Below are 13,057 nucleotides of genomic sequence, written 5' to 3'. Positions count from 1 at the left end.
TAATAAAACTGCAAGGGATTAAGGAAATGAAAACAGTACCTTTTCAGTGGCTAGGAAAGCCATTAAAATTTCATAAATAGCTAATGTAGAAGAATGTTCAAATATTCTAAATATTCTGAAAAGTGGCAGTAGATGATCAAGATTTTTTTACAGTTTGAGCTGAAAAACATACTATCAAGTAATTTTATTTTTTAGAATTGAAAGAAACTAATTGCTGTTTGAATAGGTGATTACTAATATTCTCTCCAGATAGCCAATTACTGATCTTTTTCGGAAGCATTGTTAAAACGACAAATAGTGCTCAATCTATCTTAGTATTCTTAGTGGCCTTTAGTACTGCAGGAAATAAGTTGAGGTCTATAAAGTGAAGATAAGGAAAAATTCAGCTGTTTGCATTCAGTTCATAAACAGTAGGAGGAAGTTCACCCTTCCTGAAGGTCTCTTGCTTGCCAGATCAATGCCATTTTTCAGTTGGGATAATAAAGTCGTGTAGATTTTTGGCAAGGAGTCAAGCTTTGGTTTTGTTTGGTTTTGGTTTTGTTTTGTTTTGTTTTTTCTATTTAGGCACATTTAGTAATAACATTGGATTGTGCCTGAATGATCAAATACCAGCTCTTTGCAGAAAACATAAACTGGTTACACTTCTGAAGTACAGCAGTAGGCTATGTGACGTTAAAGAGGGTCAGTTCTCATTTCCGGTAGCATAGCATTGCAATTTGTTTCAGAAGATTTCTCATGTTGAAGAGGTTGTGATCCTTTAAAGTCCTGCCCATGAGGATTCCAGCTCTGGTTAGGTTTTCAGTGAATGAACAAATCAGCTAGACCCTGGTCTGTCAAAGATCATATTCTCTGGAATTCCTTTAATTTTTTGTAGTAATGGAAGAAAATAAAATCCCAGTTTATTAAATTAAAAAAAAAAAAACCACCCCAATGTTAGATTTTCTAGAGACAGTAAAGAAAATAAATTTGTAAAGAAGATTTGAAAGACATGTAATTGAAGCCTATTCCTTACATCTTTTTAATATTTTAATTACAAAATAATCCGATACCGGTAGTTTTGGTCATGGTGCGTTGATGACATGATTTGATGTGATATGACCATGAATAATTGCAATTTTCTTCCTCAGGCTTCACATATTTCTACAAAGGAAAAGAGTACTGGAAATTCAATAACCAGATGCTCAGGGTGGAACCTGGCTATCCCAGATCCATCCTCAAGGATTTTATGGGTTGTGATGGACCAACAGATCGAGATAAAGACCGACACAGCCCTCAAGATGATGTTGACATTGTCATCAAACTGGACAACACAGCCAGCACTGTGAAAGCCATAGCCATCGTCATTCCCTGCATCCTGGCCTTGTGCCTCCTTGTCTTGGTTTACACTGTGTTCCAGTTCAAAAGGAAAGGAACACCCCGCCACATACTGTACTGCAAACGCTCTATGCAAGAGTGGGTGTGATGTAGGGTTTTGTTTTTTTTCTTTCCCTCCCAGGAGTTTGTGGTAACTTGAGATTCAACACAAGAGCTGTTATGCAGTTTCCTAGCTAGGAGCGGGCATCTGTCAGTCTGAATCAAAGCTGATCTTTAAAACCCAGGGGGTTGCCTGTCCTGCGCGTGAGTGGCGATTCGCTCAGCTGGGAAGCTTCCATGATACACAGTATCTGCTGTTTCTTCAGTCCTTTGTCTTTCTTTGTCATTCGATTCTAGGCCTTTCCTCTGCACGTTCAAAGCCCTATAAACTATCAGGATTAACTAATGAAGAGGAAAAAAAAAATATCCATGTTTCTACATTTTTCCCTTAAGGCCTGTTCCCCTTTGAAAAATTTTTTGCTGAAATTAAATTTTTTTAGAAAAACACAACAACCCACAATGGAACTTTCAGGAAAGTGAGAAGACCCAAAACAGCTTTGTCTCCAAAGAGGATTGCTTTCTGTCTGCTATGGATAAAGTCCTATACTCCTACTTCCAGTTTTGTCAGGTGGGAGACTCGGATGACATGCAGGACTTCAGACTGTTTGGACAGCCATTTTCCAACAAACAAGGGGCCAAAATATCTGCAATATAGTAACAGCCTTAATAATACATTCATTTTGTGTTTTTTACAGCTGTTCTGGGCTATGTCCTCAATGTTTTAAACTCATTTCTATTCATTACTATATTCAAGCAGAACCTTTTTATTGGTTTCTTTGATTTTTGGTTGGTTTTCCTGCATAATATCTCCCAAGCTGTACCAAGCCAGCCGCCCCAGGCCTTTCACAGGTCTGTCAGGAGCACTCATTCCAAAGCATGGTAAAAAGCAGTGTGTCTCTAAAGTGGATTTCAATGAAATAAAGCAACAGTCATGCTACAGAGAAACTTGACACTGGTATTACATTGGTGGTGTAACCCTTTGAGAACTATTGCATCCATTTTCAGAGTCTGGTGGATGTTAATCTTGGTTGTCTTTAAATTATAGGATTGTCTTTGGGTAATACAGGTTTTAAAAGAAAATCAGTTTTTCAAAACAGATTTCCTGTGACTGCAAGTGAGTGTTTTTAATTATTTGCATTATTGATAGAAAACCATTTGTAACATAAATAGCAAACAAAATATATTTACCAGCTACTTTCTGGTTAAAGGAACCAAACCTCTTTTAATAACTTCTACCACTTACCAAGATTTTTTCTGAATGGGCGACAGACAGTTTTATAGCTTAGCCTTTTAACTTAAGCATCTTGGATTTCTCTTTTAAACTATGTTGCATGATAATTCAATTTGCCTCTGCAGAGGTAGAGTTACAGTTTCAAAGGAAAGCTAAAACGATGACTCTGATATTGCATGAGTATCCTCCGGTGTGTTACCCCTTTGCATGTTCACCATAGTTCTCAAAGGGTTAGTCCAATTTCTGGCCTTCAGCCAAACATGGTATCACTGACAGAGCCAAGGGACCACCAAAGCATTTTGTCATTCTGTGTAACTTGTGCTAACAGCAGTATTGTCATTTTCATGTGACCTGCAGAGCAGGTTTGTATCAATATTTTTTTCCTAGAGAAAAGTCAGCAACTGACAGACCTCTTTATTGATTTTAGGAGCTGCTTCTTGCAGTGATAGGCTTTACAGTCACTGGGCTGTGAACTTACTAAAGATGGTCAGAATGATGCACCCCAAAAGTCAGACACCTGGTTTTTTATGAAAGCCAGGATTTGAGGGGAGTAGCTTTTGCAACCATGAACAGCTTGCCTTGAACTTGATTATTGACCTGTTGACTGTCATTACCAAGTTAAACATTGTCTTCTGTGAACAGCTTCACTGTCTGAATTTCCTTAAAGTGTACTGTCCTATGTCTTTGATCTTTGACCTTTAACTTGCAAACTGGCACAAACTGAAGGGAATCTGGTGTTGCTAATGAACTAAGATGAGTTTTGTTTCTTAAAAGGCCTGATATACATTATCCAAAATTTGAAAAAAAAAAAAAGGTTGAAGTGTTTTCACAGAAAAGAACTGACATAAACTAAAATATTTATGATAGAGCTGTAGAAGGGTATTTTGCTATGTATACATGCACACTCTAAAAATGAACTACAGTAGAAGTTAATTTTTATTTAACTTCAATACAATTTTCAGTATAAAATTATCATTTCTACAAATAGCTAGTTATTAATGAAAAGGTTATAGGAAAGTATAAAAATACTTGAAATGGCCAGTATTGGCTTTTACATAAAATGAGACTTTTATACTACATTCAACAAATTTCTTACTGGTTTCTTAATCCACACAACTGGATCACTTTTTAGAGAGTGTAGGTATATATGCATATATATTATGGTTATTATTATTTTGGTAATGGATAGCTTGACTGCCTTGAATTTATATTTATATTGAGCATAGCATGAAAAATAGTATGCCTTTTTGTTCAATTACATGATTTTATATTGATTTGAGGACTTATTTTATGAACATATGTGGCATGCTATAAAGCATTGCAAACTTATTTCTTAGAGCATAAACAGATATGCATATGTATGGCTAACAAAAATGAGGATTAGAAAAAGATATAGTTTTACGACAAATATGCAATGCAGATGGCATTTTGGAGATGTTTTGTAGAGGTACTGCATACTGTAGGTTAGAAGTGCACCAGTATCAGCCCATAGCATTATTTAGTAAATCCAATTCAGTTGTTGCTGAAAATGTAGATTAATTGACAGTTCAGTAACATAGGATATTTACTGCACATCAGCTCATTTGGTGAATTTGGAATTCTATGCCTGTTTCTCATATATATTAAAATGTGTGTGTGTTTGTGTACTTACAAATGCACACAAACACACACATACACGTACATGCATATTTTAATCCATGGAGAGATTTTTACTGTCAACAAACTACTATAACTTATGTTCTGCTACAGACAGAACAAAATGATTCATGTTGCTGTTCCAATTTTGTCCCTTGGATAGTTGGTGGAAAATACTAACAGCACGACATATTCTGCATTTGGTTTTCCTCTACAATAGGAGAACTCATTTTCTGTTACCTTTAAGTCAGAACAGCATCTTATCTGGTTTTTGATTCACTTGAAAATTTCACTTCAATTTTGAAATATCTTTCATGGCAGCTTTAACTTTTTGTGCAACTGTTTCCCTGACAGTAATGAAGTGCTGAGCATGTTGACTGTTGTTCTTTGATAAGGTAACAAAAATGTTTGTATTTGGAGAATTTAACTTTAATTATGCGGGAAGGTAAGTGTGATAAGTCTAGTGCTTGGTATATGATACATCATAGATACATGAATACATGATAAGTTGATTGTTTAATCTATTTTCTTTTACTTAAAAGTGCATATATATTATATACAGAGAGAGGGAGGAAAAATAATGTTATACTGGCATGTTTATGTCATGCAGAGCAAGATTGTGTCAGCATTTCTATTGCATACTCCTATTTTCAGTAGGTTATAACACTCATAAAGGTTTGTTTTAAGTAAAAGATGTAGGAGCAATTGTGTTCACTGTAATTCCCAAATACGTACTGGCTAGTTTCAAATTATAGAAGTAAATTAGTGATGTTGCCTGATCTAGTTTTGAACTCAAACAAGTAAAAGTTCTAAGACAATGTTATTTTTTGAACAATTGTTTTTCTACCAGGGCCTATAATTATGAGAATTAAGAAAAAACAATTTGAAAATATTTTCAGTTCTGCAATCTGGGTTCCTGCTCATGTGCCGTAACTTTTTTCATAAAGTTTTTAATAAACATTTCCGTATTGCTATTGTCATGATCTGTACTGTGGAACAATACAAAACTGAATATGCATTGTGTTAATCAGTTACAGTCTATCAAGCTGACTATACAGGGTCGTGTATCTTCAGAGTACTATGGTCTGTATGATGCAGGAGGCCAGAGTAGATGATGGCAGTGTTTCCTCTGGCATTTTAATGTATAAACCTATGAAAAGGTTATTGACTGTAGACAAAAATTAATTTTTATCAAAAAAAATTGAAAACTATGTAACTGTATATTTACTGGATAGGCTGGGATGGAGAGACTCAAATGGCTCCAAAGGAGCCCTTTCAAGTCTCCTGAATAAATGTAATACATATTTTATATCTTCCTATGAACTTTTGTTCTTTTTCTTCTTTCAAAGTGGGGCAAAGGGAGGGTATAATTAAAGAAAAAGATTTTTTTAAGGCCAATTTTTGAATGAAAATAACAGAAGCTAATAGATTCAAACATAAGGGGCAGACTTACACTTTTTCTTAGAAGTGTACTTCACCTCCCCAATTGTTTGGTCAAGACTCCAGTGCCATTAGCACTGTGAGTTAAGAACAAAGTGTAAGGCTTAATTTTTTAATTTTCAACTTTTTTGGGGGGTCTTACTTCACAATCTTAATGTCAGTTAAATGTAGCTTTTGGTACCAAATTATATAGAATCAAATTCTAGCTTGTTGGTTAGAAAAAAAGTGTGTAGAATAGAAAGTAGGTCTGCCTATAAGCAATGGAAGCATTACATTCCTATTCTAGTTTTTTGCATTTGAACCGTCGCTAGGGCAAACCTTAAAAAAGACACATAGCAAACTGAACAGTGAATGTTCCAGGCACTGCATTTTTAAGAAAGTAGAAATGCAAGCTACCACACCATTAGCAGCCTAAAATGGAGATAGCACAAGATGACTGGGCTGAGGAGCAAGGATATGACTGCAGGGGTTTCCTCTGTCCTGGCTCCCATATCTTCTTACAGCGTGGCCTAAGTTTTATCACCAATTGCAGAGGCGGAGGAAGCCCTGCACCGTGGCAGTAGGAGATGTGAAGCAGCCATTACAGAACAATAGCTCCCTGTCGCCTTTTGTTGTTGTCAAGACTGTCTTTGGACAGCTCTATTTCCAGAAGCGTAAATAGTTGACTGCAGCCCTATGAGCCATAAGGAAAATCGTTATTATCAGTGGAGGGAACAATTGTCACTGGCCACTTAGGTGTTCAGCTACGCTGTAAATCAAATAATATTGTGTGGGAGCTGAGGAACAGATAACTTGTTATTGCATACAATGGTATAGCCATGACCGATACACCAGCAGTGTAACGTTAGGCGTACTTCCTTAGCTCACACTACACAGACTGCAGACAGAGTGGTTCGCATAAGATAAGACCATTTAAACATATGTCAGTTACAAAATCAGGTGTAAATGAACCATATACTCATAAAATTAATCTCTGATTTATGCATGTAAATCAATGAGTTGTCTGCCGCTGGTCTCATGGAAAAAATGTAATGTGTGAGTCAAATCTGTCTAACTCATGCTTGTGACTTGCCGTCTGAGATGTCAGAGGCTGACAGAGTAAGACATTGTCATCAGTGCCATCGATGCCGAAAACGTCTGGTAAGCATCAAAAGCATACCATCACTTGTTGCAGACTGGCTCCATTTGATGTTTGATCTAAGGTAGCCTCTAAGGTTAGGCAGCATAGATTCTGTATGAAGTGGCATTATTTGATGCATGCATGTAACTAGGAAAGCCCAGTGATAATCAGGAGATCATATTTTGAAGGATCATCAGTATGTGACCACAGCAAGCATCTGTTCCTAAAATCAAAATGTATTTCAAAGAAGCATGTACACAGCATTAAACGCATGCATCATAAACAGGTCTTGTTTCCCAGTATACATAAGCTTTAGCATATCATCTACAAATTATAGTCAGTTTATTAACATTCGCAGTTGCAGCTGCCTGTTATGACTTTGAGATATGACATTCTGTGAGAGGTGTACATAAAGTATGTTTGCCTTGTGGAGATAGCCTTAAGTACTGCTCTGGTCTGCCCACAGTATAGATGAAATAAATTTTAGAGGCAGAGAAGACATCAATGAAGAAATGTAAACTAGCATGCTAAAGACAATTTTCTGCATTTGGATGTGCATGCAGCATAGTGCTACTTGCTGGCACAGTAAAACTACATAAACAATAATCATTACGCATCAGCCATTTATGATGGCAGAAAGCTTTCCAGTCACACAGTTTAGTTTCTTCTGCTTCTGTAGAATGACATTGTCCACAGATGATAATTGTAATAGCCACCACATAAACCAAAGCTTTCCATTTAGTTAATAGTAATTTCTACCCTATGAAATTGCACACACATACTTTTACAACTACAGCCTTTATCTCCTTGGCAAACTATTGGCATATCTTAATTCATAGTTTTTCATGCCCATTAGTTTTTTTGCTGTTGCAGTGAAATGTATACTGGACATTCTCTCCATCTTGCCATCTGGCACTAACACATGGAATAATCACTTCCGTTCTGTGCCATGCATGCGTCCTGGATCATCCATTTGCCCATCCATCTTTCTGGGAACTGGCTTTCTGGGAAGTGGGATTAGCGACAGAAGGCTGGGATTAAATAACTTCCTAAAGTACCTGGTCGGCCCTTAACAATATGACAACAGAGTTTGAAGAGTTTTCAGTGAAGTATAATATGACATACCCACTGGCAACAGAGCAGTGGAACTCTGCCAATGAGTGCATGCCCAGATGGGTTCGCCACTTGCAAAGAGTAGTGTGTTAAATCAGAAAACAATGTTTCTAATCCATATTTTCATCCTGATGTGTTGGCATAGTTTAACACCCAGTCTGCACACATATTCGTAGTTTACGTGGCTGTACATAAAATCATCTGCCTTGTGAAAGCTGAGAGTGCTTAGGGTCAGCAGGCAAGCAATGCTAACTCGTTTATAAGGTGTGAACAAATTTTGATACCCTTACTATCATTTTACAACCTCAAAGAAAAGAAAGTAGGTTTTTCCATAATGTAAAATGATGGTTTATAATACTTTGTCAGTGTTCACAATTACATGATATTCTATACAACTCAAAAAGTACTGTTGTACAACTGATATATTCCAGATGAAATGCACAGCCCCATACTGAGGCATACGATGAATCTAAACAGAGGTGCACATACTGTGTGCACTATGCTTGGCTATTGCCGCAAAATTGTCAGTGCTCACATACTGGTCATCTTCGTATTTCATGGGAGCACCATGTTGAAGTCATTTCCAAGCAGTTTGTCTGCTTGGATATAGGTAGAGTTATCTAAGTTAGGAGAAGGTACACGTACGTGTGACGGTGTGTATTCAGAAGACAACTTCAGCAACCTCTAGTGCTGTTTTAAATGATCGTCACAACTACAATTCATACCTGTAAGGCATAGCTGCATCTTGTATTTACAAGGTTGTGTTTTTTCCATATGATAAAGTTCTATGAACTCTGGCCATGCATCACAAGGTAGATGAAAACTATTAAAAAAATCTTTTAGGATAGCCATTGTCAATACTCACACAACACACAGAAATACCTGAGATTGTTATACCCAGGGAAATTTAATCTTGAATAGGAATCCAGGATTCAAGGAACATGTGATGATGCAGAGAATCTATTCCCAGCTCTTACTCTATGTAATGCATTTGGTAAAACATTGTCAACTAAGTAGATCTAACTAACATCCATCTTTACTGTGTTTCCAAAACCATGCAGGCATCTCTTATCAATTCATGCACAATACTGTCTTACTGTGCCTGGTTGAAAACCATTTTATAGGATAGATCAAGGATTATGATCCTCCCTTCTCATCGTCCAAGATACACAGGTCATCATCTGCTATCAATACGCATTCCTTTGAAGGTGGTACTCCTTGAACCACAGTGATGAAAAATACAGATTTAAAGGAAAACCTTATTGAAATCTTTCTCAGAGGAAACTTAAATTAGTCATGAACTTTCTTTCCACAACTTCTAGGATCCACAGGAAAGCCAACTATATCTTTTGGTCAAAGACTACAGACAGACACAGAAAAAGCAGCAGAAGTACATTTCCATCTTTAGTGTCCAGAAGAATGTAAGAAAAGGAATGAGACCATTTCATTTTATAATTGCAAGGAAGGAGCCAAGGACAACTGACACCACTAAAATTGCATGTAAGTGCTATGTAATCAACAATAAAAGAGAAGAGGTATTATCAGGAAGTTCATGATAGCTTTGAAAGTATTATTGGTCTCCAATAACAAGGATACCTGATCGGCTGTAGAAAGTCCACTGAATTCTATATTTGGTGTCACAACCCACCAGAAAGCAGTCAATCAAAAGGCTCCTCAGTATAGTTACTCTAAACCTGACTACAAATATATATAGAGAGCGCATTATTTATCTGCTGCAATCAAAAATCTTTCAAGAGAGATTTAGTAAAACTAACATCAGCCTGAATCTATGTGCAAAAACTTGTCACAGTGAAATGTTCTTACATTTGTTTTCAGAAATTGGCCAAGAATTTATCTATCATTTGAAGAACTCCACTGGATGAAATAGCTCTATTAGTCTTTACTACAGCCATGTATCTTTGTCTCCATATCTCAGTCCTGAAGTGTTTGATATAATAGAAATACATTTATGACCTTTGTATGGATCATCTATTGCTATTTCTTTAGGTAAATTGATAAATATGATCAAACTTCTGATTCCCCTCCACCCCTTTTTTCACTGTGCCTTGGCATGTTTCCTGACTAATTAAGGCAATGTTTAATTTTATACGCTCTTGGTAAGCAAGTGAGAAATTATCTGTTCACTATACAGAGGAAATGAGAAAATACAATTTTGTTGTCTATCTATCTCATTTAATCACACACAACTTTTTACAGTCTGTCACTAGGAAATGCAGCTTTTTGTGTCTAGGGTCTAGGGTGACGAGGTAGTACCTTCTCAAAAACTCCCATGCCCATTTGAGAAACTTGATGTATAACTTTCACTAAAACTCGCTCATTGTCCAGTTCCCCAACACTGAGCTCCAAGTTACTCACTTCACATTATCAAAATCTCTGCCATCGGCTGACACTTCCATCCTTTAAGTCTTTTATGAAAATCATAGAATTGCCTAGGTTGGAAGGGACCTTTCAGATCATCTAGTCCAACCATAAAAATGATGTGATATAGCCAGCACTGACCATCGTGGACTCCTCATTTGCAGCTTGTGGCTACTTGCCTGGTCTCATGTAAAACGGTGTTAACAGCAGAGACCTATCGTTTCTCATGCCAGTCATAGCATACCATTTGCATCCATGGTTTATGCCCTTTGTGAGAGGTCTGCAGTCTAGAAAGCTGCATTTCAAAAATGTTTTTATTGTTTCCAGTAGTTCCAGTTCTCATCTTTAACCTTTTCTCTTTCTCCTTCGCATTCTGATGCCTATAATCTGTGTCATGGATATTCAGACAATAATTATATGGCTGGACTCCTTCCTCTACCACCGGTCAGTCCATACACATATATCAACTACCATTACATTACTGCTGTAGCATAACACACGAGCACTGTTACATGGCAGAATGCTTTGCTATTATGCATTGTTTTCTGATTGATCCTAATTTTTAGGTATCATAAATAACATATTTATGAAGAGCTCTCTTTGACATCTGCTACTGAAGTCTGGGAATTGGATTCATTGCATGGTTCAGTCACAGCTTGCAGATAAAGATGCAGGTGTCTGACTTCTGTAGGTTTATTGTATGTGATAAGTGTTCCTATAGGATTCCAATTGAGGGAGGTGGTGTCTTCTCCTTGCCAGTCCTGTAGTTAGTTATTGTTAGCAGTTAAAGCATGTACAGCCAGTTTTGTCAGTGTGTAGTCAATCAGAATTTGATACGGACATGTACAAGAACGGTACATTGTTTTCCATGCTTCATACACGTTCCTGTTTCTCTTACTTTCTGAATAACAGGCACCTTGCTTTCCCTCCAAGTGCTGTACTCTAGTATCTACCAGAACCTGATTTCTTCCTTAGTTCTGCGTGTTGGGTGTTATTTTAGCAGCTGATTCCATTTTCCATCTTGTTGCCATTCCCTCCTCCCTGTAATTCCAGCAGAAATCTGGTTCCAATATGTTAGCTAGAAGCCACTACAATTGTGACTGCTCTTCCCACACTGTGATTTGCTTGTTTATCCTCCACCTCTGAGAAAGAGGAAATCAACCTTTCATGCAGAGGCAAGGATTTTGGTGCAGTTGTTAGGATATCTCTGGAAGTCGTTTTATGCATAACATGACCGTAAAACTCACACATTGTTAAACATCAGCTCTTTTCAAGCTCTACTTCTTGAACCACCCAACAATTGTTCATTTAATTTACAAAGCATGACAAATAAGTCAGAATATGGATGTGATGATTTCTTTGTGTGACGCAAATTTCTCATTTTTATTCCCTTTTCTCTGCATAGCCCCATATGCATTTCATGCCCATGTTTGGTGCATTAAGATGTGTGTTAGCAGCAAAATAACTGGAGCATTTACTTGCTTTCTGCAACTAAATTTCATTTTATTATTGTTATTTTATTTTATTTTATTTGCTCACACAGCATTCTATACAGTAACCTTTTTATAACTGACATATGTTATTCCTTCAGGTAGCTTCTACTGACAAACACAAAGCTTGTTTGTGTGCAAATGCAAGGCTGACTAAATGGTGCTAAAGTGTATTATGACTGTCAGATATAATCAGGCAAAATTTTGTGGTGCTTAGACTGATTTTTTCATTGATTTTATTGATCAATGCATTGAACAGTGTTTTATTATACACAAGTTGTCTTTTATTAGTAAATCAAGACCTCATAGTGCATTGTTAAACAAAATGGGTTAATTAATCTATGTAACAGCTCACCAAGCTATTATCTCTTTAACTCCTTATAATGTTGTGTCATTAAAGGTCAAGGGGTCATGATAATAATCTCATTGCTGTAGACCATTAACATGACTGAACATTTTCAACAAAGTACTTATGTTTACAATGCTATAACCCTTTGACTGCTGCGGCAACCTTTAACCACAGAAAGTCACATGCTAGGATCATCATTATGGTTCTTGCCATGGCAATCAAAGAGTTAAGGGCTGTGCAGTGATTTGTTTTATATTTATTAATTTATATTTATTTTTTTGTTTTCATTTGAGAAGGGGGGAATTGGGGTGGGGCAGTTCTTGTCTGCTGTAAGTGTCTTAACCAAGGGAAGGGTTAAAATGGCTTTTTATACTATTGCATCTTATGTACTTACCATCGTTTCATTGTGTTGTAATTAAAAAAAAAATCTGTCAATAAATAAGAGAACAGAAAAAAAGTTTCATAAAGGCATTGTGGTTTAATTGGTATATACTACTCTAAGATGAATAGCTGCTGCTCTCTATGTACCATCTAACACTACAGCCAACTTTAGCCTCAGAAGAGGAATGTCTAACAGGTAATGACAACGTATAGAGATATTACAGATATATCTGTGTACGAGCAGGATGAAAGAAACATTAGTTAATTTTTGTAATCAAAATGGAATAGGAAAAACTAATTTGTATGGAAAAGAGGTGACGTGTGTGCAAGTGAAGCTACTTCTGTAATGTCTGAAGGGCCATACATTAGAGGTTGCTGTCACATCCACTACAAAAATGATGAACAGGTGGCTGAATTTTTGCCTTTGTTGTGTGTAAGAAAAACTATGAAAAGTATAATGTAAAGAAAAGGTGAGTCTAATGGTTCAGGTTAGAAAATAGCTGAAG

The 13,057-nt window shown here is 36.6% G+C and overlaps 1 protein-coding gene across 2 annotated transcripts in view; it reads left to right on the top strand.

Moving 5' to 3' along the window:
* MMP16 (matrix metallopeptidase 16) overlaps positions 1-12,550 on the top strand; it is a 195,674-nt gene extending 183,124 nt beyond the window's left edge. For both annotated transcript variants that reach the window (XM_063327151.1, XM_063327153.1), the window contains one exon: positions 1,128-12,550. In XM_063327151.1, coding sequence (XP_063183221.1) covers positions 1,128-1,462 — 335 coding nt within the window. In that variant the 3' untranslated portion in view covers positions 1,463-12,550. The remainder of the gene's footprint in view (positions 1-1,127) is intronic.
* Positions 12,551-13,057: the final 507 nt, after the last annotated feature.

Source organism: Chroicocephalus ridibundus, chromosome 2 (assembly GCF_963924245.1).
Source record: "Chroicocephalus ridibundus chromosome 2, bChrRid1.1, whole genome shotgun sequence".
NCBI lineage: Eukaryota > Metazoa > Chordata > Aves > Charadriiformes > Laridae > Chroicocephalus > Chroicocephalus ridibundus.
Note: the sequence above shows the minus strand (reverse complement) of the source record. Positions and strands in the feature narration are given on the sequence as shown.